The 27,926-nt window shown below is 35.0% G+C and overlaps 1 protein-coding gene across 2 annotated transcripts in view; it reads left to right on the top strand.

Annotated features, from left to right (window-relative positions):
• Window positions 1–27,138, top strand: part of rnls (renalase, FAD-dependent amine oxidase) — a 48,921-nt gene extending 21,783 nt beyond the window's left edge. For both annotated transcript variants that reach the window (XM_088634807.1, XM_088634808.1), the window contains exons 5-7: window positions 15,760–15,933; window positions 18,985–19,160; window positions 25,625–27,138. In XM_088634807.1, the coding sequence (XP_088490933.1) occupies window positions 15,760–15,933; window positions 18,985–19,160; window positions 25,625–25,777 (503 nt within the window). In that variant the 3' untranslated portion in view covers window positions 25,778–27,138. The remainder of the gene's footprint in view (window positions 1–15,759; window positions 15,934–18,984; window positions 19,161–25,624) is intronic.
• The last annotated feature ends 788 nt before the right edge of the window (window positions 27,139–27,926 follow it).

Here is a 27,926-nt window from a genome sequence, read left to right on the forward strand (position 1 = left end):
TCAAGATTTAGGAGCTTTTTTGGCTTTCCCGAAAATATGGGATGGGACTGAGGGTCTCACGTTGCCTCATAGCTTGTAGCAGTAATGGTAATGGCAATTATTTCAACTACAAGTGTTGTTCCAGCTGGCTAATGTCTTAGCGAGGGCACTGCTTTATACAAACATACCTCTTAGCTTATGTGCCCTGAATGCCAGAATAACATCCTGAAGTTTGTGATTTCATTGACTTGGTTTGATTTCTCCTCCATAGGGGGAGTTTGCTGCTACCTCTTCTCTTTGATTTTCTGAAGTAGAGCCTGTAGCAGTGGCATAAACCTTTAAACCTAACGTGTTCAAGCTTAGTATTTAGCCTAGCGCAATGGCTCAGTTCAAGCAGAGAGTTAAGAAGTGCTAACATGAGTTCTCAAAGTGCCATTGTAAATGCCAAAAAGATCTAAAATTTTGAGGCACTGGCTGTTCCTGCTGGGTTTCATGTTAACCTTTTCATCATGCTATTTTCCATTAGTCCTTCTCTTAAAAATAGCTCTCTGTAAGGAGCTATAAAATATTTCAGTGAAGCTTCGGACAATATGCTAACATTCTCCACACACAAGTGTTTCCCCTGCAGGCAGAACGGGTTGCTGAGAAGTCTATTCTTACTTACACTTGCAACCCCAAGTCCTCAAGCCATAAAAAACACAAAAAAAAGTCAGGGAGTCAGAGTTACTGTATATGCGTTAAGTGCATTATCATGCAACCCACAGCTAGAGATGTTACATTTAAATATTGATTGCACAATATAACGTTTGCTGGCTTGGGAGATCAGCTCTTCAAGCTGGAGGTAAACAAAAGCTTATAGTAACAGGTAAAGTTTTTTTCTATGCTGAAAGGATATAAAAAGGAAAAAATAGGAAAAGAAAAGGGACACAACGTTTCAGCTGCGGAACCTTCTTCAGGTGTCTTCTGCACAATCTTCTTCAGTTTTCTTCTCCACAGCCGAAACTTTGCGTCTCTCTTTTTTTTCCTTTCGGCATGGAATAAAGCTTTACCCATTTTGCAGCCTAGGCATCCTGATCTACTTAAACAGCGTTTAGTGCTTGGTCTCTTTGAACCTTGGCTCAAAATGATGTTCTACTTCACCAGGGGCATGACTTGTGCAGTACTGCCTATAACACGGCAATGTAAACAAAACTCACAATCTTTGTATTCGTCTCAAATAGTAATAAAAAATAGTACCAAATAAAAATATTTAAAGAAAAGTATTGCCAAAAGGAGTATATCAGTTTTATTGTAATGTCTGTTACCAATGTAAAACAAATGAGGAAAATATAAGTTATAATCTAGTTTTGGTGATCATTTTTCCTTGCACTTTTGCCCTTTCAGCAATAATAGCATTATTGGTTTTATGCATTGAGAGAGTTTTTATAGGAAGCACTTAATTAAGTTCCATTCTAGAACAGTGTAAAGTCAAACTGTTCAAGGTCATTCTAGTACTGTTTTTTCCTGTAGTCAGGCCTGTGCATTGGTGAGATATAGGAGCGAAAAGAAAGGCTGTTTTTATAAAATTAATGGTTCGTGCAGTGTATTAAGAAAGAATATATTAAATATTTAGACACAATTATACATTAACTGCACTGAAAGTACTTCTCTAGATTTTTTTCTTCCATTACTTAAAATGCAAAACCTTTTTCTGAGCTGTCGTAATACCAAAAGATGTAATTGGATTTTAATATGGCCAAATGAGAAGTTGCTGTCAGGCCTCTTAGTTTTGTGCTTGAGACCTAATGGATGCATTGTTTAATAATGCAGACAACATGAAAAACAGAAGTACACCAAAAACTGAGAAAGAAATAATGTCTGAGCCTTGTCCTGATTTTGCTATTTAAAAATGTTAATCCCTCCTTTATTTAAACGGTTTTAAACAGTGTTACATCAGATGTTTAGGGGAAAATAGCCTTATTTTAGATACAGTATGTTCAGGTGAAGCAATGTGTTTCCTGACATTGGCTCCCACATCTATGAACGAAGAAAATGTTTTTGTTCCTCAGTACAATAAAAGTAAAGTCACTATTCAGTTGTGATCCCAGTATGTCTCTTACCTTCATCTTTTGTGGTTTCCACAATTTCAGTTTCAAAGGTGTATGTTTGAAGTGGCCCCCAAAAGTGAATGGTTTGTGCCAGGAAGAGTCTAATGATTAACATATGAGAAAACCTTACCTGGCACACAGGTTTTGTTCCTCTGAAAGAGACCTTTGACTTCTGTAGCCCTCATTCCTCAGACGCTGCAAGGCATTATTGTTTCCAATAAATATTTTACTTATTGTTGGACACAGTTCATGTAGAAGTGCATTAAAGGTTACGAAAACAACCAAGATTTTGGGATGCTTTCCAACTCCACTGAGTCAAATATTAAATCAGCCTTTAAAGAGGGCTGAGAGATCGTGAATTGGGAAATGGTGGAGCTCTTGCACTTTGAATAACTGGTTCAGTTCTCTGAAAGACACTAGAGAGATTCTTGAGAGGTCTAGTCCTGCCAGGATGCAGTACAGATACTGGCAGAGCAAGACTAGTTCTTATAGCAGTTAAGATCTCCCTTTAAACAAAAATCAAAATCACTTTTAAATGCAACCTCAGATATTTTACATATTTTTTAAATTAAAACAAAAAAAGTTTTGTTTTAGATAGAACTGCAATTCTGTATAACTAGTTTTAGCAACTAGCACTTGTGGTTTGTTTTAAATCTTTCTCTTTATACATACAAAATTGGAAGTGACTGTATATTGTTCTTTCAAGGAAATAGAAAAAATAGGTATTCTGTATTTTATATAAGGATCATACCTGACACTTTAATGCCACTTTAATGATATTTTGTATTAAAGATCCCATGGCACCTATTTATAAAAGCAGGTAAGTTAGTGTGTCTTGGCTCTGTTCTTGCACAATCTGGCCTGCCTAAGTTTCTCCCTTAATTAAATAGGTGAAGCAGTTTCCTACTTCTGTGCCTCATCTGTTGTGTGGTAAGACTGCTGTTGCAGAACGGCTGCTATGCATCACCGTGGTGGGCCAGCCGTGCATTTTAATGGTGGATAGATCTTTAAATGATATGAGATGGCACTGATTCATACATCTCCTTATTCTTACAGTATTTTCAAATTGAATCGAATTATACGCACATTATATGCATATGAAAATACAGTAAAACTATATACAAGCTATATTATAAACAGTCATCTTTTGTTTTAGATGTTTGAAATGTTTTGGTCAGATGTGAAATGATATACATACATAGAATTATTATACAGAGTTTATGTTGGTGAGAATAATGTTTTTCATTATTAATCAAGCCATCTGTCTCAAAAACTTCTTGTGTTTTGAATTACTTACATAGATGACTGGCACAAAGACAGGTGCTACTGAATATACAGATGAACAGAAGCTTTAAATGTTAACTATGAAACATGAATTTTGGACACACAGTATAACTCCTTTTATCTTATATCCAGTCATTCAGAGAAGGGACAGGTGAGATTTGTAAACGGGAAAAATTATGTTTAGACTGCTGTGCTGTGCCCTTCCTAATCTGGGTCATTATGAACTGTGGAAAGCCCTTCTGTCTGAATGAGTCAGTGAATTCACAGACAGAATGTTCCATTAGCAAGTGCTTGAAGAATTTGATATTTAGAAATAATACAAATTAAAGGTGAGTTAGAATTTAATTGGATTAGTTAAGGAGGAATACATGTTTTACATTGGTCTTTATATTTACATATTTTTATTATTACAAAACATTATGTTGCTGGTGTGTTGATTATTTTTGTTGAATTGTTATTATTAGGCTGAAGCCTTTATCGAAAGTGACAGAATTAACAAGAATATCAGAATAGTCTTTGTCAACCACGTTCAGGCAACATGTAGATACATTCCTTGTGGATTTTGGTTCAGAGCAATTTAAGGGGTACCAAAAAATAGTCTTAATCTTCAACAAACTTCATGTTTTGTACTTTCCTTTTTTCTCCAGTGAAGGTTAATATCCCCAGAATTTCTTTTTATGATTTTATGATTTATCCAGCTTTAAAGTAGGTAATATGTACTGACCATAATTGTAACAATTATCCACTGCTTCTTTGAAAAGCAGGAGGGAAAGTTGTTTAAAATAATTAGTGCAGTGATGAGTGAAGATGTCTGAACTTCCTAATGTGGTTTCAATAAAGAATGAATCATTTGCAGTCATGCACTGGTGTACTACTTCCAAGAACATGGACCCAGCATGCAAGTCATTGTTAGAAGTCATGGCTGGAGAGACAGACTGTTGAAAAGTGCTAATGTGCTTGTTCATTCACGTTCCAGGATAATATTGGTGATTAATGTCATATTAAGGTAGGTTTTGATGTGTCCCTCTACAAATTCTGGTGTGCTTATAAATACATTTCTCTATCAGTTTTACAGAATCAATTGAGAAACTTGAATTTGGTGCAATCATGTGATGGAAGTTATGGTATACTGCATTTTGTAGCTTTTACAATTAATCATTTAAAATGAAAATGAATGTATCATTGTGATGTGTACCCTAAGATATTGGACTGTACAGCACAACGAGTTATGTATTTTTTTACATTTCTAAGCTAGGCAGTATGATTTTCCTGTCCCAAAATGAAATGTAAATACCACTTGCTCTGGTACACTGTACAACTTCTTAGGACTGATATTTCATTGGAGATTAAGCAAGAGCTACAAATATGAAATATTTAATAATGTTCCAGAATGGCAGCTGCACTGGTTCTTTTAAGTCTCTCATTCACCCAGGCTCTGCAGGGATTCAAATACAGAAGCTGGTTGCATAAAGAGGTGCCGTATAATAGGTGAGGAAGAACCATGTGCACTGTAATGGTATCTTCTTGATGTACTCAAATGTTTGACATCTAATGGCTTCCTCGTTAGCTTAGCTGCCTTTAAAATCAACTATAGACCAAGCTGACTTGGCTTATAAAGTAGGTTATAATGAGTTCTCTGGGGCAGGTAACTAGCAATTCAGAGTTCATGGCTAATTAAAGATTTTAAATCAGCCCCTCTTGGTTTCCTGGGTATAGCCTTTGTCACTAGGTGAGACTTAAATCCATAGCAAGAGTGTTTCAACATTGCAGGCAGTTAATTTACTTTTTAGCTCCTTCTCACATCCCAGCTGAGTATCAAGACTTTATTCAGAAGCCTACAAAACTAAACCTGTTTTGTACACTCCATCATTTATTACTATTTTTTAGTTAAAGGATATCATTATAAACCAGATATTGAAATGCTGAAGAATAGTCTCTATACCTTAACATTCTATGATAGCCATCCAAATAAACAGTCTTTATAAACAGTAGTCTTTGCACAGCTCCAAAGGTCTATCCCTTGCTAACCCACCTATCACACTGAACAAAAATGAAATTGAAAGTTGCATTAATAAGTGCTTCTCATGCCAATGTCTATCACTGAAGTGACGCGACCTTGGTGACAGGCAAAATCTAGCAATCCCACTACACAGGATTTCCGGTAAACAGGCGAGAGATTTCTTCATCGGTTCATCCATGTTGTACAGGCAGGAATTTAGGCAGCACACCAGGGCTAACACCCCTACACTTATGAAAAAGACATGAGATTGTTGGTGACCAAATATTCAAAGCTTTGTCACAACCAAAGGATGGCACCCCCAGCACAAGCACAACATACAGCAGCAGAGTGTCAAGGTCTCCCAGCCCAGCATTGCTTCACTACTGAATCCTGATCCTACATAGTGGTAGGGCTGCTGTCATAGAACACATAGTAATGAAATGATAATGAAATTGGTGCAAAAACCCTAAACTGAAAGGAACAGAAATGATCTGTAATATACTGTAGTTCCACCTAAAAAATACAGAACAGAACATATACTCTACATTTCAGATCTAATGTCTGACCATGCTGTTGTGGGAGAGCCAGAGAGGTTGTGCTGAAATTGCCTCCCAGCATCTATAAATCTAATAAGTGTAGGACTTGATGGAACCCTAAAATGCAAAACAACAGTGATACATTTTCAAGACCTAAGAGCCAACTGTATGTTGTTCCTGGCAGCATAAGTGCATCATTGATGTTTTAATGAAACCTGCTTTAAAACTGCAGAAAATCAGATCCTAATGAAGTCTGGATCCCTTTCAGCACATACATGAGACTTCAAAAGCAAATTCCAGACTCATACTCTACCTCCTCAGCTTTTGCCACATATAGCAAATCATTATTCCTGACAATGGCAACACTGTGTGTGCTTTGTCAATAATATAACAAAGCATCATTGAAAATGTGCATTTTAGAAGTTGACTTTGTGGGAAGATATACATACTTTTTGATAAATTGTCAACACTGAATGTATTTTATAGGATTGTGTGACATTTTTCCTGATTGAAGAGCAGGACAGGTCTTTATCTTAAACTAAGTCAAATAGTTTGAGCATTCAGCTGAACAAGGGTTTTTTAGTACTTGATTAGACAGCTATGGTTCAATAATGTTTTGGCACAATGATTTCCAAGTTTGGGGTACTCCACCCAGTGTAAAAAAACATGTGCTGTTTAACTGGACTCTGCCATTGCCAGCCACTGACTGTGGGAACCTTTTAGCTATTGTCATATGTCAGATCCTTGTAATAAGTAGTTTAGCTCAACAGTTGTATAACATATAGCCAAACTTCCTCTGCTGCTCCAGACTTCAGACTTTTTCCAGAGATGCACCAAGCTAGCAGACTGCAGTTGAGTACAGCTTTTTTTTTAACCTAAAACAGAGCAGCAACTGTATGGACAGCCGTTATCCATACTGTGAAAAAGAATACACATTAACATTAACACAAATTGAAATATAATGAGAGATCTGGATTTAGCATTGGCATGATGAATAACTGCAAATCAGTTTGTTACATTTCCTGGTATTATGTAATGGCTCTGAAGTGTCCATTAAGGGCTGGAATGAGCAATTAAAAAGCAAATCTGTTTTTGTGTGCTTATTTAACTTAAGTGCCATGGAATTAAACTAAAATCTCAAAATAGGAACCTTTGACTGTAGATTTAATGCAGATGTGAACCCAGAGATGGTCGATCTGAAGGCACACTCTTTCTCTCTCTTGCTTCTAGTAGTAGACCCTCCTCCCTTCTTTCCTCTAAGAGTTTGGGAAGGGTCTCAGTTCAGAAGAGTAGACAAGAGGCTCTGAGGAATACACACAGCACCACTGAAGTTGCTCTCACACCACGCAGAGCAGGAAGGACTGGGAGCTATTAATTTGTGACAGGAAGTGACCTCAGTATCAAAGACTGCAGGCAAGCAAAATGTAGGTTTTTTTTTCCCACGTTGTGACCCAAGCAGGGACCCCACAGCAAATGAAACCAACAAAATAGTTGTTGTACATACAGTATAGCTCATTCCAGTGGATCTGAATGGCACACTATCAACAGAAGCAAAACTTACAATAGAAAGGTGGTGTGAGGTTTTACACACACTAACCATTGATACTTTCTAGGTAATAAGTGATGCAGTAAACATAACTTATTTTCTGAGCTTCATTGAAAATAAAATGCACGATATGCTGAAATTGATAGCTGTTTTTATCCAAGGTGGTTATTTCAGCAAACCTAACTTCAAGCATTTTATATGAGTTCACCCTTCATTACAATAAAGACAAACATTAAAAGGTAAAAAATCAGCATTATTAACTATACATAAGAAGTCTGAAAAAGAACTTCACCTTCAGATCTGGGTCACAGGATTCAGAATTAAAACATTTTAGCAGAACATATAGAAATAAATCTCTTTATTTTCTGAAAAATGATTTTAATTGTTTATGATTTGATTCACAAACTAGTTAATAGTTTGTGATGTAATTGTAATGTCATTTATTTTGGGTTAAATACTCTCTTGGAGTACAATTTAGTTCTTAGAGCCTGCAGAAGTGTCATTGTCACATTAGGTGGAAAAACAGCTTTTGAAATCAAAACATTGAAGGTGATCCACTTCTATTATAATTTAACAGGCTATTACTGCCTGTGTAATGACTCCATCTGCTATGTTTTGTACAGGCTGCATGCTGTCAATGAAATTTAACAAAGTTTTTTTGCTCTGTATTCTTGTGCAGTACTAAACAAGGGAGCAATCACAGATTCATATTGAAAAACATTCCATTAACATTTAAAATGTTAATCCATTTTTTTTGGCAACAAGACTACTTTTTGTTTGGTACGTACTGTATAATAATATCAGTTTTGATTTCTCTGTTCTGGTGCCATAGAAATAGAGCATTTTGTCAAAACAATGTTAAGTCCCTGCAAAGTGAGCTCATACTACATCTTTGCTCTGTTAACTTGTCATTTCTCATGTATCCCAGTATATTCACTATTATCAGAAACTGTATTCCTGGTAAAGGTCACAACAACTTGGAGTCTATCCCAGAAACAACTCAGGGGTTAACACGCATGCAAAAAAGGGTCAGTACAGAGACACCAGATTACATAGCTACCATATCTTTAGAAGGTGTTTTTCTTTATGTATTGTGTTGAGATGTTTAGCTTAATAGGTTAGGTTATTTCTAAATACACTACTATTTGATTATACCTTCATTACTTTATTTTAATAAATTACATTTCTGTTAACTGAGCCATACTAGTGTCTCTTGCATTTGCATACAATATTGAGCTGTGTGTTGGACTTTCAGAAATAATCCCCTTGGAATGTCCTATAGTGTCCATTTGAATGGAATGAGCTCCATCTGACTGCCATGCTGAGTTGTCAATAGTAAATCAGTCAAGTTGTTGTTCTAATAAAAAAATACAGTGTGTTAAAATCATTATTCAAAACATTGCATCTGTAATATGTCTTATGTTCCACTGTTACATCTTGACCGGAGACCTCAGCCATCTCTCCATATTTAGATAAAGCAGGTATTTATTATCAGATGCATTGTTAGTTTTAGGATCTTGTCTGTTTTATATATTTTTGTTCCTGAAATTCCTGCTTAGGTTTTGAAATCACTAAGTTTTTAGAGACTTCCTTAAGCGTACACAATAACAGAATTGTTTGCTTGCTAATGTTCAGTTTGCTAACTTTGCTGTTGGAGGATTGAAAACTCTGGGGACCAGTGGTGTGTGATAAAGAATGCAGGTTTGTCTAGCAGCAGGTTTCAGGTATGCTTTACTCATGTGGCTTCATGCAGGTGCTGCTTGTGTATAGTGCTTGGACTGATGTTTAAAAAGTGAGAAGAGAACATTTTAAACGCAGTTTGGCAATAAATGCCAGTTTGATAAAATGGGTTGTGGCTTACAATGATTAAAGACTGCTCTGTCAGCACTAGCAGTGTTTCAGAAAACACTGTGCTGCCTTCAACATCAAAGGGTATGGACTCTGTGTGCACCCTGTGCTGACGGCTGCTGCAAAGCTCCAGAAACCAGACTGGAAAATGTTAACCTTCTCATTTCTCATGCTGATGAGCTCCAGCACAGACAGCCTTTTTGTAGGTGTCAAACCTTTTAAATTTAGAATGTGGTATTTTGCAGGCTGGCCCAAATGTTACAAGATTAAAAATCTAATTTGCTTACCACTGTCTCTGCATTTGAGGAGATGGAAATGTGATAAAAGCATGTTTGCAGCAGTCTGTAATGGACACCACCTGCTATAGAAGAAAACTATGCCGTTGTGTACAGACCTTCTCAGATAGCATCAGTGCCTGACAGACATTAATCCTTTCAGGGTAGTTACAAATTTGCAAGTGAACAAATTTGTAAGGTAAATCAGTGGTTACATTTGCTTTAATTGTACTTTAGTATGATGAATTTGAAAAGTTTTTTTATTTAGTTTTTCCTATTTTATGTCTTATTCCATCACAGAATGGTTTGTTATATAAATAATTTTTCCAGAGCCTGCTAAAAGCACCAGTGATCTTTCTTCAAACCCTTTTTTCTGTCAAAAGGTACCTTTTGGGCTGCAATATGAGCATTAAAGCATTATGATTTGCACCTTAAAAGTCTTTTCTATTAACTGAAATGTCGTGGAGTGTTTGACAAGTTAAATTTACACAGGACATGTAAGTACTAGTAAATCAAAACTAGCCTTGAGTGTTTTTTATTTGGCTTTTTCAGAAAATTTCACAAATTGTGAAGACTTGTAGTTACCGAGTAATATTTACATGTATATTTTAATAGTATGCATGAAAGTACATATACAGTATATATACACTCTATGCAGACATTTACAAAAGCAAAGTTCCTATGACTTCAAAATCAAGAAAATGTATCCTTAGTTAAAGACAACAATATCACTCTTTCTCATCTAAATTATTTTTTATATTTGCGTAATTTGGTATATTTTTGGAGTATGATCCGTTTTTTTGCTATGTTTCACATTAATGTTCTAACTGGTAGATATAAAAGTTAATATATTAAAACATTTTGTTTCTTTAGTGAACCATGACACAAGCTTTCACTACAGCTCACCCTGCAGCTCTATTCTGGATTTGACTGAGTTGCATATTATTCCATTCATTTTTTTCAAACTGTTTTATTATCTTTTGTTATGCACATTACCAGTGTACAATCTCATCAAATAAGTGATGTACAAGAAAAATGCAGTGGTTACAGCAGCAAAAGTGATGCAGATGTATTTGTGTATCTGTATGTATATATCCACATGTATGCCTGCATAGTGGGCACTTCTTCTGTTGAACTGTGTGTTTTATAGGTGCAATAAAACATTTCTTTAAAGTTGAAAGGGCTGAGGTGATGTCCCAGATCTCTTTATGCTCCTGTTAACACCACCATATAAAGAACAGCTGCTATTAACAAAAGTGTTTGAGAAATTTTAAATGCACAGAAAAAAAGAAAACATGTATTTGCCCTCTATCCCACAATAATTACTTGCATGTTGAGAATATAAGTGCACAAAATTTGACAGGTAGATAATTTTATCTGAGGTTGATGAGACACAAATAAGTATACCAAGTATAACAAAACATTATTTTCCAAAACTGTCAGGAAGGCTCTTTCTCCTGATGGAGTCAGCATGTATGTTTACTAGGGACAAAACATTTTGAATTATTTTAGTCAGCAGTTTTAGAAGCTAATGTCACACTTGATGATATAGAAGATGTTCAAGCAGATCTCATTGTTGGATCCTAATCATCTTCATATTGTCTTTTTTCATGCAGAATACACTATTTTGAATGTTTTCTAAGGTTTTGGTTGAGGCAAGAAGAGCCCCACAGTGTGCTTTGGAAGGGACAGGAGGAATACAAGTTTTTAAAAATACACTATGAAGACTATGAAACCTAACTCTCATCGTGATTCATGAATTTATTGTTACCAACTCAAAGTCAATTTTAATCATTACAATCTAGTGTATTTCCCCAATTTTCTTTTCATTCTTAATCTTAACATATTGATTCTTCCTCTATTTACAGGTTTTCAGTTACAGTGTGCATGTATGTAATCAGAAATTCAACCCTCTGTAATTGTGCTTTGAGTAAATCACTGAAAGGCTGTTCACAGTGCTTCAGAGAATACTTTTATACAAATATCTATATATTCTGAAATCCTCATCATCACTGAAAACAAAAATGGTTGCTTTTTAAAAAAATCACCAAGTTGCATGAAAATGTTCCCCTTGTCTTTTTGCATAAATGCAGCTTGTACAACAGTGTGGCCTGTGGTTTGACAAATATACAGGTATATAACACTGCCAGTCTTTCATTCGTTACCAGTAAACTCAAGCTGCAGAGCCCAGCAGGACAGTCACTTGCTCAAGCTCTGATTCTGGGACTGTACTGACACAGCAGAAAGAATGTCTGTTCACTGCAGTATTCTGAAGTGAGGCATTTGGCATTCTTTCAGAGCCTGATGGAATCAGACCAGGTTCTGTTGGTAACAGTGTGAACTGTGTTTGCCAGTAGACAGTATGTATACATTTCTGGTCCGAGATCATAAAACTCAAGACATAGAAAACAGGAAGTGCATGAAACTGACTGCATAAGACTTTCCAATATCAAACTGACAGGACCTATTGATTAATGTAGTAATGTAAAATGTGCAGGGGTGACTGAACAATGGGGCTGTCAGCCCGATACTGATAGATGGGTTACAAGGCATTTCTCTGTATGTTTTCATTTCATTCTCCATTTAATATTTCTCCAATACCATCAACAGCTGTCAATGTTTGGACTGTATAGCTGACCCTCATCAGAACTTGAATTGCCTTTGTTGAAAGATTTCCCAAGCACCATAACCAGTCTAAACAAAAAAATATATATTCATTTTAAATATATATATATATGTGTAATGTGCAAATTAAAAAATAATTACAATTCTTTCTTTGTTTTTTTATTTTATACATTGGAGAATTAGGAATAACACCAAAAATCAAATAGTGTAAATCTTATAATTATACCAACCTATTAGATAAATATTAAATATCTTTATGGGTTAAATGGGAAAAGTATAGTTTGCATAGTTTGTATAGTATAGTTTTTTTTTTGCTATTAGAACCTATGTACTGGGGACACATTTAGATTCTCACATTCAGCCTATTAAGCTGGTGCTGCACAGAAATGATAAATGGGGCATCTTGTGAAGGCATTTAATCTATTAGCTATGCTCATATAATTGGAATTTTTAGCAGTTCTGTTTCATTAAATATTTGGTATTCACCAAAACGTGGGAAGAATAATGGCACTAACAGGTACCAGGTTTGACTCTGGGTAACTAGAAGATTATAACCAGGACTTTCTGTGCAATTGCACAGAATATTGGCTGAGTATCCATTTTACCCATGATAAAGGTAGAAATTAGTCAGCCAGGTTTCTTTTGCTCGCAGTGAAACAGTGACAGTGTAGTTGGGTGGTTTCCGATATGAATAGGATCACATGGTGAAAAATGATATTTTTAAGAATATTTAAGTCAAATTCATTTGAGGATCAAAGTCCAGATTTTACATTGTATGGAAATGTTCTCTATTGGAAACAAAATGCACCTTGTAAAGGAAGTGCAAAGGCAGCAGCCCTCTGTTTTCAGAAGAAATGTTTTGGAAGACTTCACTGCCAAAACAATAAGTATTAGATCTCTTGACAATAGACAATCGTAAAAAATAATTATTTGTGATACAGGTAGGTAGAGAGACTGCAGTACATAGATAAATGCACCTTTGCAAAAGATGGACATAAGAAATGTTAAAATCAAATGAAGAGGTTACAAATAAGAAGCCATTTGCCTCATCTAGTCCATTTGATAAGAGTTAATTGATGTGAGGATTCCAAAAACACAAGAGTTCATTAGACTAGCGATACATACTGTATACACACTTATTTTTGTTATAGGTGTGAATTACTCCCACTAATACAAGCTCCAAATGTGTTGAACCTTTTATTTTTCACTCCCCTCAGCTGTTGTTGTCTTAATCTTAACATAAATTGTAAAGAATATTATACTAGAAATGTGTAGAATAATATTTAGAAAGTATAATTTGAAAAAAATATTCACAAATGTTTACATTTTATACTTAATATCACCAGCTAGCTTGATTCTCTATCTTACTTTACAGGAATGGGTTTATTCTGTCAATGACTGCACAAGATATATTAACTTACATAATAAAGAGTTTTTGTTTAGTATGACATTTTGTTAGATTTTCACCTACAAACAGAACTTTTGGAACCAGTTGTGCTCAGATAGCTACAGTTTATATAGATATCATATCCATATCTATGGATATTTTATTAGCCCTCATTTTAGTAATTCCTTTCTTACTCATTCTTGGACTTTCTGATATCCCTTTTTACCTATGCTTGCAGTTCATTGTATTAATTTTCTTTAACTGGATCCTGTTAATTTTTTACTCTTTTTAGAAAGTGCATTTGATTCTCTTATATTTTCCTAATATATTTGTTAAATGACTCGAGAAATTGTTTTGCTGCTTTCTATCTTTTTATTTACTCCCGCTTGGAAAAAAAATCTATTTTCAACTGATTTCATGTCTATCCTTTCCCATTCCACTTCTTTAAAGCTCTCTTATTCCTTCAAGGTGTGCTTTCCTGAGATTGTAAGCTTGTTTTACAATTCGGACTCAACTAATATAGTAAAATACATATGAAATATATATTTTATATATATAATATATATTTAAAATAGATATGATATGTGTAAATTACATATGGAAAATTACTGCTGTTTTCTTTTTTCCCTGAGGGCTCAAGTTTGTAGACCCTCACGTGGGTTTATCCAGTTTGCATAGTGTGCCTGGAGGTGGCAAGTTGAGACTAGGCTCTCCAGGCTGTCAAAACTGCAAAGATGCCCTCAGCCTAGAAAGCACATTTGCATTGGATTATGCCTTTGTGTTTTTTCTGGTTTATTCAGTGCAGTTTGGGTAAAGCACAGCAAGGTTTCGTACACCCCACCAACATTGGTGTAAATTGGAAAAAAAAATAGTTACAAATGTTTTGCCAAAACCAGAAAGGGCAACGCAAACGTTGGACAAAGACTGTGATTTATGTCTCATTTCGTAGGACAATAGCTTTCAAAAGAGCTTTATCAGTCATCTAAAACTCAGTTCTGCGTCAGTAGCGTTTTTTTCCATTGCTCGTTCGGCAGACACACCCACTAAAATTATTTTGTGTATTTGGAATTAATTCCTCATAGACCACAACACGCTAATATAGTTGTAGGAAATCAAAACTAATTTGTAAATGCTTGACTCCCAAAAGACGAGATTTAAGGTCCGTTTGTTAGGTCAGTCTTGTGGATTTCCGATGTGTACTGTTTGAAGTAGGAACTTTTGTCTTTTGGCTGTAATGTGCATTTTAATTCACAGAAATGAACTCCAACCTTTATATACTCAGTGTTCAGGGACCTAAAACCAACTAAACCAAGGCCAGCTTGGAATAGCAGAGACCAATAAACAACAGATGTTACAGACAGGAAACAAGGAGAGCTATGCTTTTTTTAAGAACACCAAAACCTAATACATAAAGCCAATGAGCACCCCCTCCCCTCATGCCTGCCATGTGTGGAAGATTTTCAGTCACACTGATGTTACTGGTAAAACGATTTTGCTTGAAGATTGTCTTCACAGACTGCATGCTTGCAATCTAATAAAATTGTAGTCTTGACCTGTAGTTAATTTTCTTTCCACTTCAGTTTGTAGTATGGCTTTCTTAGAAAATTTGAATTAAAGGAACATCTATAGTTTATGTATTGTTTTTGCTGTGCTCAGACCTTCATAATGTGTTTAATTGTTACATTTCATGATTTAATTAAAATGTATATATTTCTCATTGAATGGCTCAGAAATTTTATTTTTATGTAGAAGTTAATTTAGAGCATAAGTACCATTAGGTTAATCAATGGAAAGATCTGTGATATGTTTTTAGTAAATCCCCAAAAAATCATTACCCTTACAGATGTATTTTGTATGATTATTATTGTGAATCATATGGAAAGCAGTGAATTTTGAAAACTAAAGCAAAATGTTACAAGAGCACTGGTGAAATCATTTGAGGTTTTTCTCTAACCAGGGTTACACTCCCATGACATTTTCAAAGTCACATTTGTCTTATTTTATTGAAAGTGCTGTATTCAGTGTCAGGTCCTTTCTGACAGTTTCCCTGGTCTAACCAGAGCTGAAAATGAGGAAGCTGAGCCAGCATTTGCACGCTTAGTCTACATGAGTTTGCTCTGCTAGTGGTACTTATTACTTTACAGGCAAGGCTGGTCCAGATAAAATACTGATCCTTTAATGCTGTTTCCACAGTAATTGACAGATCTCAGAGGCAGAAGCTGGAAGCTGTGAGTTATTCCTCTCGCTACGCTCTGGGACTCTTCTACAAAGCTGACAAGCAGATTGATGTCCCCTGGGCAGCAAAGTACATCACCAATAATCCCTGCATACGCTTCATCTCCATCGATAATAAAAAGCGCAATTTAGGTCAGTGCTCCCATTATTTCTCTTAAACAGTGTAACAATAGAGGGTGTACATCCCCAAAAATGCTGTTTAATTGAGTGTTGCTGTTTTGAAAGTAACAAGCATTTAGCTTCAAATCACAAGGGATCAAATTAGAATGTGAAGATTTGGCATCTAAAAATTAACACAATGGAACTGTTAAAGTTTCCTGTCATTTACACCTTGATGTTTTAAGGGAAGGCTGTATGAGGGTGTTGAGTATAAGCAAGAGGCTGTGTTCATTTTGTTGCACCGACAGATGAAGCCTATTCACAGGCCTATTATGCATATGACACATTAGGTAAAGACATGCTAAATGCCCTTAAAACAAGACTACAGTCATATGGATGAAACTTGCTTCTGCTTTGTGTTAGGCAGAAGGCTTCAGCCTTAACTGGGCATATTTTCTTCTGCTATTAATTAAAATATCTTGGTTGGCCCCCTGAAAGAGATGCTCTGACTGTTAATCTTACATTTACTAAATTTTGAGTGGAATTAATAAAGCTCTTTTAATGTCAGGGAGATTCTCATGCATGAAACTATGATACTCTTTATGTCCAAATAATGTAATTGTGCATCTGAATATTCTTTAGGGGTAATATCCTCAAAATTTTATAATGTTGGAATTGGTTAACTTTAGACTACATATGATTTTGTTTACAAAGAGGCAGAACATTTAAACCACTGTAAAGATTATTTGAAAATTATTTTAAATTAAAAAAGAATCATTAATTTTGTCTGCTTCTATATCCTGATAAGATATGCACCCAACTTCAAATCAGCATGTATTAACTCTTTTGTTCTGATGTGGTTATGAGAAAGCTGAAGAGAAACACACACATCCCTCTGTGCTGTGAACTATTTTGGACACAGTATAATTAAAATGCAGAAATGGCAGCAGAAAACAGTCCCAGTGCCACTGCCCAGTCTCAGAGAGAGTTAGTCACCTACAAGTGTCACTTTTGTGTACTGAATCAAATACTGCTAGAAAATATCGGTCACTGCCAAAATGACAGCATTAACAGTGAAGGGAGGATTTTTTATGTTTAGTTGCACGATTAGAATTTCTATTTAACTCTTCTAAGCATCCAAATCTTTATCTGTGTATAAACCATGTTTTCTGTGGTAGAAAAAAAAACTGCTATTATTCAATGTCTTTTTTCAGTATTGTTTGAGCTTTATATGCTCCTTGTTAAAACAAACAATGTTTTAACCACAGTCATTTTTAATTTTTTTGTAACTTTTTTTTTTTGCTTTTCTGGCATCTCCAAATGGAAGAGAGAGTAGGCAGAAAGCCAAATTGTCACCCATGTGAAGTCGCCCACTCATTTCTGGGTACATCCCAAAGCACGGTGGCATCTTGACCCTGGTCTGCAGACAGTGGAATTGTGCTTATTTTTTTCATAAAGGGATTGACCACTTCTAACCGATGAACATAAATCTCAAAGCTGAAGATATTTTTTTTTATCTTATCAAAAAGCTTAAACTCTCATACCTACTTATTCTACTGCTCCAAAACAGGATGTATTTGTACCTTTAGCATAGTGATTGATCTTCCGTCATTTGGGTATGAAATAAGTTTAACTTTAATTGTTTTCTGTTCTTTCAAAATGCATTTCTTCAAGTGAATTTGAATAATAACATTATAAGTATCTTAATAAATATAAACCCTATCAGATCACAGATCACTTAATCATAAATGTTCTGCTTTTGCACATTAATGATACATAATGAAGGCTGTAGATTTCAATTTCGACCTGCAAGTATTATCTGAAATAACATCATACATTATTTCAGATAATCTTGCAGGTCAAAATTGAAAATGGAGGCCAATTAGCTCCAGAATAGGATGTGGTTGAACCTTATAGAAAAAAATAAGGAATGTACTTAATCCTTACTTCTACTGACTCTCAATGCACAATAAAGGGCAGGAATGTTTAAGGTATACTTTTTAACAGATAAAAACAACACTAAGATACTCCAACATTTTATTAACAATAAACTGCTTATGTTACAGATATAAAAATGTTACTATTCTCACTCTTTATCGATGCATTGTAAAGGAAAATAATTTACCTTAATATTCATAATGTGTGTCCTGTGAAATGGCTTTGTCGGGAGCATTCATGGTTTTCCAATTAATTGACCTGCAAGCATTTTAAATTACTGTTGAATAGAGCACAGGTTCTCAGTCCTGGTCCTGGGCACCAACACACCTGCTGGGGGTTGCATCCTAGCTAAGTGCTGTACTTAACTATACCCTTAATTGAACAATCAAGTTGCATGATTGGAAAGTTTGGCATTTTAATTTGTATATCAAATGCTGGATTTGAACTATATTTAGTTCGGGTTGCCTACAATATGTTTTCTAACTGGAAGCAGTTCAGATTAATCCAATTATCAGGTCAGCTTCAGGTCCCATTTACGTGCAGTAATTGAGAGTTCAGGTGGAATGAAACTCAACAAGGACCAGGGCTGGGAACTCACAAACTAAGTGTCCATAGCTCTGCCTATACTCATATTTTCATAGTATCAAAAAGATTTCATGTGAGAATTAAATCATTTTTGGGCAAATGTTTACACACAAAAAAGCTGGTGTATTCGTTCCTGGTTTGTACTTTGCATGGTTTATAATGAGAGCATTCTGAGTAAGTGTTGTTTTTAAGTATGGCATGCCTCTTCCGTAGTGTGTAAGTGTGAGATTATCTTGTTATTTTTTATTTGTCCCTTTTGTTTATCGATCCCTCTCTTCCAGTGCTTTGGTTTAATTTCTGAGTAAGCCGTTGGATGTTTTTATAAGTTTGTGGAACAAATAATTTTTCTCTGAAGTAAACATTTTACATTTAAATGTTGTTTACCAGAAGAGGAATGGTGTTTTTTTTCTTCACTTTTTTTTTACGTAGTCTGGATTTCATCTGCACATTATTATTAATCCCTTAAACTTGCATTATTATTGAATGATAATGTCTAATACTCCCTGTGACTCTGAGGGACATCTGTGTCATGGTAAAATGTTCTGTTTGCTTCCCCTACAGAGTTGCCAGGCTGTGGGCCTTCTATGGTTGTCCACACCAGTGTTCCCTTTGGAATGCAGCATTTGGAGAAGACAGTGGAAGAGGTGGAGCCTCTTATTCTTAAAGAGTTGCAAGAGGTTTTGCCAGGACTGCCTGAGCCTCTAACCACTAAATGCCAGAAATGGAGATATTCACAGGTAAATAACAGTCCAGTCATGGAATATTGTGTTTGGAAAGTTCCTGCTGGAGTCAAACAGCAAAGGTCAATACAACTCTAAACTTATTTAAGCAGATCTTTGATAACGATCAGCAATGTTACCTGTTTTGTTTGTTTTTTTGCATGGAATATATAAATTCTGGGTAGGTTTAAACTCAGCCACAAATATCAATTTTATCATCACTAAGCAATTTATTTTACGTCTTCCACGGTTAAGACTTACAACCTGAGAAGTCCAGACTATGTATCAGACTTCTTGTTTGATTTGTTATTGATAAGACAACTCTTTACCTCTATTAACAAGCAGTACAACATTTCTATACAGAGTGGCAGTAACATCCTAAGAGAATTTTGCTCTAAATGCAGCAGTAAATTACTGAACATTTCAGTTATACTACTCTGTAATCAGATGCTGTATTACAGTATATTTTCCATAATCTAAAACACAGTAATATTAAAATATGTATAAATATATTTGAAATTTAGACTCGTTGTTATGATGACAAATGCTGGGAAAAAAAGTAAATGTACTCAGCTGATTGGTGAGAAAAGATTTGGCTACTGTGTGTAGCACATAAGATAAGAAATCTTGCAGTGATGCAGTGCTGAAATAGTAGATCCATGTGCTGTGGCATTAATTTTTGTCCCTCATTCCACTGAACTCCTAGTGACTTCAAGTCCCTGCTGACTCCTTGACGAGAGAGCACTGATACAAATTTCCGGTCTAAGAACAGCCTTTCTCAGGAGCCCTCTTTCTTGGGAGTGCTGGGACTCAAATTAAAAGTCTGACAAGCAGGGCAAAGTTCCCACCTCTCTCTTTCTCTGTCCCTCAGTCCCAAACAGCTGGAACAGTCATACACAGACAACAGCAGACCTGGCAATTCTCTTAGGCTGTTACTACCTCTCTGTATTGAAATGTGTACTGCTCTTTAACAGAGTTATACAGCATGTCGTACATCTGTATATAACAGAATTGATCCACATCGAGAAGAGACTGGCTTATGTTACGAGTGATCATGGAGCAGTAATGAGTATTCATATATGGTGACTGTTTTTTCCTTTTAAGCATCACAGGTGACAGCTGAAAGAAATAACTCATAATATAATCTATTTTTTCTAAGTTCTGATCAAAGAAGTTCTTTCTATAGTGATGTGTTATATGTATAATGAAAGGAATTTTAGAAAAGTAAGGCATGTGTCAATAATTCAACATCAGATTGATAAGGCAAGGGCCTTAACTGAGCAATGTTGTGCAGGCGGAAGAAAGACACCCTAGAGAAGTTGCTAATGTAACGTCAGATGGCACCAAACAGTGAGACAGTACACAGTGTTTCTAACTTCTATCAAGGATTTTACATCTGTACTGTTGGCAAAAACACTAAAGTCACCACTTTAACAAAGCTGATGTTGCAATACTCTAGCTCAAGGAAGTTCTTTTTTTATTAAAACATTAAGTGCACAGACCACAACAGTATCTTATTTGGTCTGCAGGTAAACTTCAATGTCATCAATATAGCCACAAAACCCAAACACTCTTCTAATCTCACTAAGAGGCAATATGTGAATGTTATAGTAACAGTAAAGATCCCAGCACAGACTCTCGACGAACACCCAGACAAAGAAGAGCAAAATCAGATTTAAAACAGATGAGATTTACTGTATGTTAGTTCCTGTTAACTAAGTGGGAGCCAAACCAACAGAAAATGCCCCATGATTCCTAGATTGTTTTTCAAAAATACGTAGACAGATTGTGAATGACAGTTTTATCAAGAGGGCTCCAGAGCTTAAACGTGCCCTTTTAATTCACACAAAATATAGTAAAACAGCTTAATTTAAGAAACCCTTTCCTAGCTCACAACAGTTCAGAAATGCTCTTATAGACGATTTCTAAGTAACAGCAGCTTGTTTTTCAGCAGTGTTATGACATTACTGCATGATAAAAGACCAGTCATACTCTCTTGGCCATAAATATCTTGTTTTTCAGTGCTTCATAGAAACATGCAGAAATCAATGTTAGTAAATTATCATGCTTGATAATGGAACTACAAATTTACAGCTTGCATAAATGTGTTCACTCTTGTAATCTGCTGAAATCCACACAAGGCTATGTCATTAGAATCAGCAACATAAGAGGAAGCCATCTGCAGATCCTTCTTACATACTGTATTTAGCAGCTGTTGGGGGAAAAAAAAACTAAACTTTTGTTCATAGCAGAGGCTGTTATTTCTGTGATATTTTGCCTACATGTAAGTTACTTTTGCACATACCTTTTAAATGCACTGTTTCAAAGCATCAGAGACCAAAGTATTCTGCTAATTTAAGTGCAAATCAGCCCTCATCGATTAAAACATCTAATAAACAGCTGAGATTCTTAGAGAGGTAAAATGGTTGGTAAAGACCTGTGATGTCAAAGATTGTCATGGAACACTCTGCAGTTATCACTCTTTCACAATGACATGAGGCTGTAGTTATATAATAGAATTGGAGAAAAAGTAAGACTGAATTCCAAGTGAGTATCATCTGATATGTTTGCACCAGTTTTGTCATATTTCTGAAAATCCAGAAAACTAGAGTTATTGTACATTTTACTGTTATAGTACACATTAATCATTTTATTGTATGCTTTAGTTATTTTTTCTTTGGGTTTAGTACTTTTCCTAAGATTATATTCATTTTATTATTTGACAGGCCTCTTTAAACCATGCATGTTTTTCAATAACAAGAGGATGCTTAGAACCACAAATGTATTGGGGACAGAATTTAGAATTATGTCCCTTTAATATCAACAAACCACTGCTGCAATCCAAACAATTTGTACTTGGCCTGATTTCAGTAAGTAGGTTTATCAATTGATTTACGTGGAGCTTGCCATTTAAAGATAAAAAAAGAAGTTCAGGGAAATAATGATAACAGATAGTCTTTAACTATGCCTATTAAAAGCCCCAGGAAATGGATACTATTTCCTTACACTACTGAAATGTACCTTGATGTTTATCTTAAACCTCTTAAGCCAGCTAATACTGTTGAAATGGAGCATGCACATACATGGAATGTGTTTACTTAAAGAACTCATTACAGCCTTAAACTTGCTGCTTCAGGATTTAAACATCACTGTAGACTGTTGGCTGCAAGTCTTATTTAATATCAGAATGGCAAGGGCCCAAGTCATGCAATTTGCACATTTTATATTGGACATTGAATGAGCAATAGGCTAGCCAAATCACTCTAGTCCAATTAAAGATCTTAGAACTACCACAAAGGTATGGATTTCACAATTGTGAATATAGTACTGGTGATATATAAATACCATACACAATGTGGTGACAAATGAGTCACAAAAAACAGCACACATTATAGCATTTGGTGCCAAACATACTAATCAGTTAAACAGTATGTACTCAAAGGGCAATATAACATCTAAGTTGAAATCACTAAAGTTCGTACAGCAGAATGTATGTGTAACTTTAGCACTCATAATTCTAATTTATATTGAAGGTTATTAATAACTAAGTATTTCTTTCCTTAATACATTCAAGATGCCTCTTGCTTTAATGCACTCAGTAGCACAACTGAGTTTAGCTGCACATGAAAATCTTTTCTTTTTTTAAAAAAAACACATCTCAATCATATCAGGCGTAAACATCAAGGATCTTAGGGAGTGTTTTTTATCCTGCATTTAAATCACAGTCTGTTAAAACAAGAGTAATCATTGATGCTAATGAATGTGACAGCCTCCTTTAATAAGTGTCCTAAATACCTTTAAAATGCTGAGCAAAATAGGTGCCATTGTTATCTTAGAGAATGTAATGGAGAAGCCAAAAAAATCTAAAAGGAAGTTACACGGGGAGCAAAGACAAAAGGAGAACCAAAGAGGAAAACAAAGGACCAGGTAATTAAGTACTTTTAGCTAAATGCCAGGAGTATTAGAAACAAAACACATGATACAGAAACTACCACATTACCAGGCAATAATGAAGTTATTACAATTACAGAAACTTAGCTAACCAAAATTGATGGAGATAACATTATATTAGTGAATAAATGTTGTTCCAGACAGACAATAAAGATAAAAGATGGGGGGGTGTAGCACTATATATCAAAAACAATGTGCAAGGTTAAGAACTCAAGCTGGAGGAAACAAGAATCCCTGGCTACATATCGAGACTTGTCAAAAAAAATCAAAATCCGTACTAGTAACACTGTGCTATAGACCACTGCGCTGATTGTAAATCACCATTGTATATTGAAATCAATCATTTATGTCCAAAGGAAGTAGTTTTCATGGGAGACTTCAACTTTCCCCATACAGACTGGGAAAAACCTATAGGAATGCCAGAATCAAAAAACAAAAAGGGTAGAAATGGTCAATAACAGATTTCTTACACAGTATGTCAGAGCATCAACAAGAAAAAAATGCTTCCTGTCTTTTCAAACAATCAAGACAGAGTGGGGCAAAAGGGTAAGAGAACTGTTAAGGAACCATGACCATAATGGTGTGCTTTGTGTTATATTTTAAAACTGTAAAGAATGAATCCAAATAAAAAATACAATTTCAACACAAGGACCAAAATAATTAAAATTGGATAACATCGATATGCAATCACTGAACAATGAATGGCAACAATTTAACTAGGTACTGCCTGGAACAAAAACAGATTTACCTAAAGGGTTAAAGAAACAAATTGTGGAACAAGCTAACTTACTATGTTGTGGAAGCTGATACATTTGGCATCTTTCAAGAAATGGTTATATGAGATCTGTGGTTCAATTAACTACCAAAATGAGAGAGATAGGTCAAATTTTCTCCTCATATTTGTAACTGTTCATGTGAGAGATATGTGTTTTTGCAGCATTCGGCTAGCTGCAGACAGCCTACTGTTCATGCTGGCATCCATCTGTCACCTCTGTGTACTCGTAGTACTGGACAGGGGCCATACATACAAACAAGTAAACAGCCTTGGCCTTTTGAGCAACATGCACATAAGAGGTCACTAGATCTCTTATTTAGACAACTGAGACTTTGTCTAAACAGTGAAGTAGGTAAAGCTGTTTTTATTATGGACTGAACTGATTACTGTAGGAAAAAGTTTATTAAAGCAAACTCTTGTTTATAAAACAAAAGTTATTTACAGCAATCTATCTGCAAAATGCAGATTAGATAAATGAAGCACAGTAAGTGCAAAAGATGCGACAAAAGTATTTGGAGGTACTTTTTTTTTACTTCTGTAGGGTCTGTGTATATGTGTTATTACATGTATATACAGTATAGTGCGAAAGGAAGTACTGCAAGTCTAAGAAGATTACAGGAAATAGGTTCTTCAGACTTCAAACTTTCCCAATTTAAGTCTGATTGTTCAGAGGGTTCAGAATAATACAACTAAATATTGAAAACATGAATCTAATGATGAAATTGAAAAAAGAAAGCAGTATTGAATACAAATATATAAAGGTTTCAGGGGATTAAGAATTCTGTATATTTTAAAGTGTTTTAAATTTTCAGTGTTTTAATGTAAATTGCAATTTTATTTTCCTTAGCTCTGTTTGATGGGTAAATAGCATCTTACCAATTCAGATAAAAGCAACCTTTCCAAGTATTAAGAATCTAATATTCTAACCTTTTTCACATTGCATTTAATTTCTGTAAGATTTTTATGTAAGAAATTAAAAGGGTTACAAATGTGAAAAGGTCATTCTTGCTCATATTGTTCTTAGTAGTTTATTGATCCAAACTCTGTTCCACATCTTTTCCAACAGTCCGTGACAATCAACTTTAAAATGGTGATTGCGCAGTTTATCCTATGATCCTTTGGGGAAGGAGCGCTTCTTGTTTTTGTTAATTCTCAGTGTACTTCCTTTTAATTTCCTTTTTATTTACATGGGTGTTTCTCTCTTGAACCTGAAGTATTCCCTTGGATTATCTGTCAGTAGCTTTCAGGATTTCTACATCCCTACATGAGTTACTCTCTGCAGGTTTGGTTTGGTTATGTTGATTATTAACTATTCCAGGTTCAAGTATGTCTCCTTAATAATTTATCCATTAAGGATTGTCATGCATGCGCGAGTGTGGTACAGTCCATTATCTAGTTCTGCTGCTTTGGAAATACGAGTCCCAGATGTCATTCAATGAAATTCAAACCCCTGTTCATTTTATAAATTAATTGTATTAAGGTTAATTGTTCTTATTGTAGCATTCAGGCCCGGGCAAATTCTGCATCCATGTACTTTCAGTGATGATGACCTGTATCAGATTCCAGATGTCACTAAAAATGTTTTCCACAGATAATTCATTCAATTAGCTTCTAGAGCATCACGGTAACCCACAAATTTATAAATATAAGTGTAATAATGAGCCAATACTACAGAAGCCTAAAACCATAAGATTAAATCTTGTCTCATCCTGAAGAGATGACACCTTTCAATTTCCTTTTTTGTATTTTTTTTTAGGTGACACAGCCAGTGACCGGTAGTCCAGGACAGATGACGCTGATTTCTAGGCCTTTGCTGGTTTGTGGGGGTGATGGATTCACACACTCCAACTTAGATGGCTGCATAGAATCTGCTCTGAAAGTCCTGGAGGTCTTGAAATGCAGTCTATGATGAACTACTTTTAATATTAATTTCCCAGGCCATGGGGTTCAACAATGCTTTGTGCAAAAAAACAGTAGTAATATAACAAATTCCTTATAACTTCCATCTACCTCTATCCTGGGTCCAGCTGTCCAAGAGTAGCAGAGACTTGGATATACAGTACTTGCAGTCGGTCGTTTTTTTGTCTGTCTATGATGCTTGATGGTCATTAAAGTCAGTTGGATGTAAACGGCAATAACCCATACAACTCCCTACACTACACTCAGATCTGAGGAAGTGGAATAAAAATGGAGAAAACTGCTTAGAATGTAGGAAAACGTCACAGAGCTACAAATCCAATTAATGTTTTTCACTGAGTAGATAATAAAAGCCCTTTGATTTAATGCTATTGGAACATTTCACACAAATTAAATATTAAATACTAATTTTAGTTTTTGTTTAGTTCTTGACAAACAACAGTTGAAATGGCCCAACATTTAAATATATTAATATTGTTAACATGTGGTTTTAAATTACTGCGCGCCTGCTTGAAAACAAGGGATGTTTGTTATACAGGTTTTCAGAATGTTTTATCAAATATTAAATGTTTCAAAAGAAGTTTTACTTTCTTTTTTACTTACATTTTCGATTTAGCACTAAAGATAAAACCAAATAAAATGAAAAACAGAAAGGAAGTAATACAATTGGTTACAGTGTGCTTTCAAGCTGTGTTTTTTGTTCCCCACAAAGACTTTCCATAAGTAAATATAAATCTAGAACAAATAAACCACTGTTTATCCCACAGGCACTAGTACATTTGCATGTGACAAATATAACTTAATATTTCCATAACAGAAACTCCACAACTATCTCTACAATCAGTGTGGAATACATCACTATGCAGTTCAAACACATGTCCTCAGCTACTGACGTACTGCCTCAGGCTTTAAGATATTAAAACATTGATCTGTATTGGAACCTTCTTCTGATCTTGAAAAAGCGAATACTGATAAATCCCATATGATTTACAAGATTTCCTGTCTACTCCTACTTTTCAGCAGCTAGGTAATTCCGTGCTTGAGAAGGTTTATTCAGATGATTGATATATACAGTACATATAAATTTAACAAACGTTTATCTGGATTTTAATCTGTGACAAAATGTTTGGCCATTACCCTTCCAGTTCGGTTATAATGACACCAGTATAAAGGATCATGTCTTGATTGCAAGGCCATTATATTATGTATTCTGCATATACTGTACAAAGTTGGCTTTTCTGTAAACGTACAAAATAAATGAAGACATGTTTGAATTCATACAGATGTTTAAAACACTATGTAAGATTTCAAGAAGTTTTTAAAGACAAAATATTAAATGTTATTACTATTAAATGTATATTCAAGTCTAATAATTTTTTTATTGTCTTCAGAAACCATCTGTTCATAATTGGGTATACCCTCTTCTTGCGTGTCAGTATTATCAACATTGTGTGCCTCTAAACCCAGGGAATGCTGAGTTCTGGGTTTTAAGAAATGGCTGATTAAATAGCAAACAGATTTCATAGAATAATTTTTCACACATGTTCTTAAAAATAGTAAATCTTTGTTTTTTTAAAGAGAAAAGATAACACAGAAATATTTAAAGGGATTATACAGTATGTCCAATTGGGAAGCATTACGGTTCAGTGTGCTGGTTTGAAATCTAGAATGCCATTGACCACAAAACGTGTCCTCAAAGTGAGAAAATTTGAATACTGAAGACGGAAAGACCGAAGAGGCAATATTGAGTGAGACATCGTAGAGTATTATAGTTCACAGAGGTATAAAAACAAAAATCTCCTTGACACAAGTTGTATAAAGAGTGATTGTATTACTAATGGTCAGTGAACAACAACATGTACAGTAAGTGAAAATAACTTAAAAGTATGTCTGTTTTTTGAGGTCTTAATACTGATTATTGGGTGTTTGAATGCTCACCATGATTTTCTCCATTTGCTTTCTTTGCTGTTTTTCTCAGTTTTTCAGCTATAATATTTAGTGCCCCCTAGACTTTGATGTGGAATTTCTAGCATCAGCTAACTTCAGCAGTCAATCAGGAGTGCTTTTACATACCAATTAAAAATAAACTAGTGCAGAAAACATGAAAGAAACACATAATGAACTCTTGCATGTAGAAAGTA

Source organism: Lepisosteus platostomus, chromosome 6 (genome assembly GCF_059453375.1).
Source record: "Lepisosteus platostomus isolate fLepPlt1 chromosome 6, fLepPlt1.hap1, whole genome shotgun sequence".
Lineage (NCBI taxonomy): Eukaryota > Metazoa > Chordata > Actinopteri > Semionotiformes > Lepisosteidae > Lepisosteus > Lepisosteus platostomus.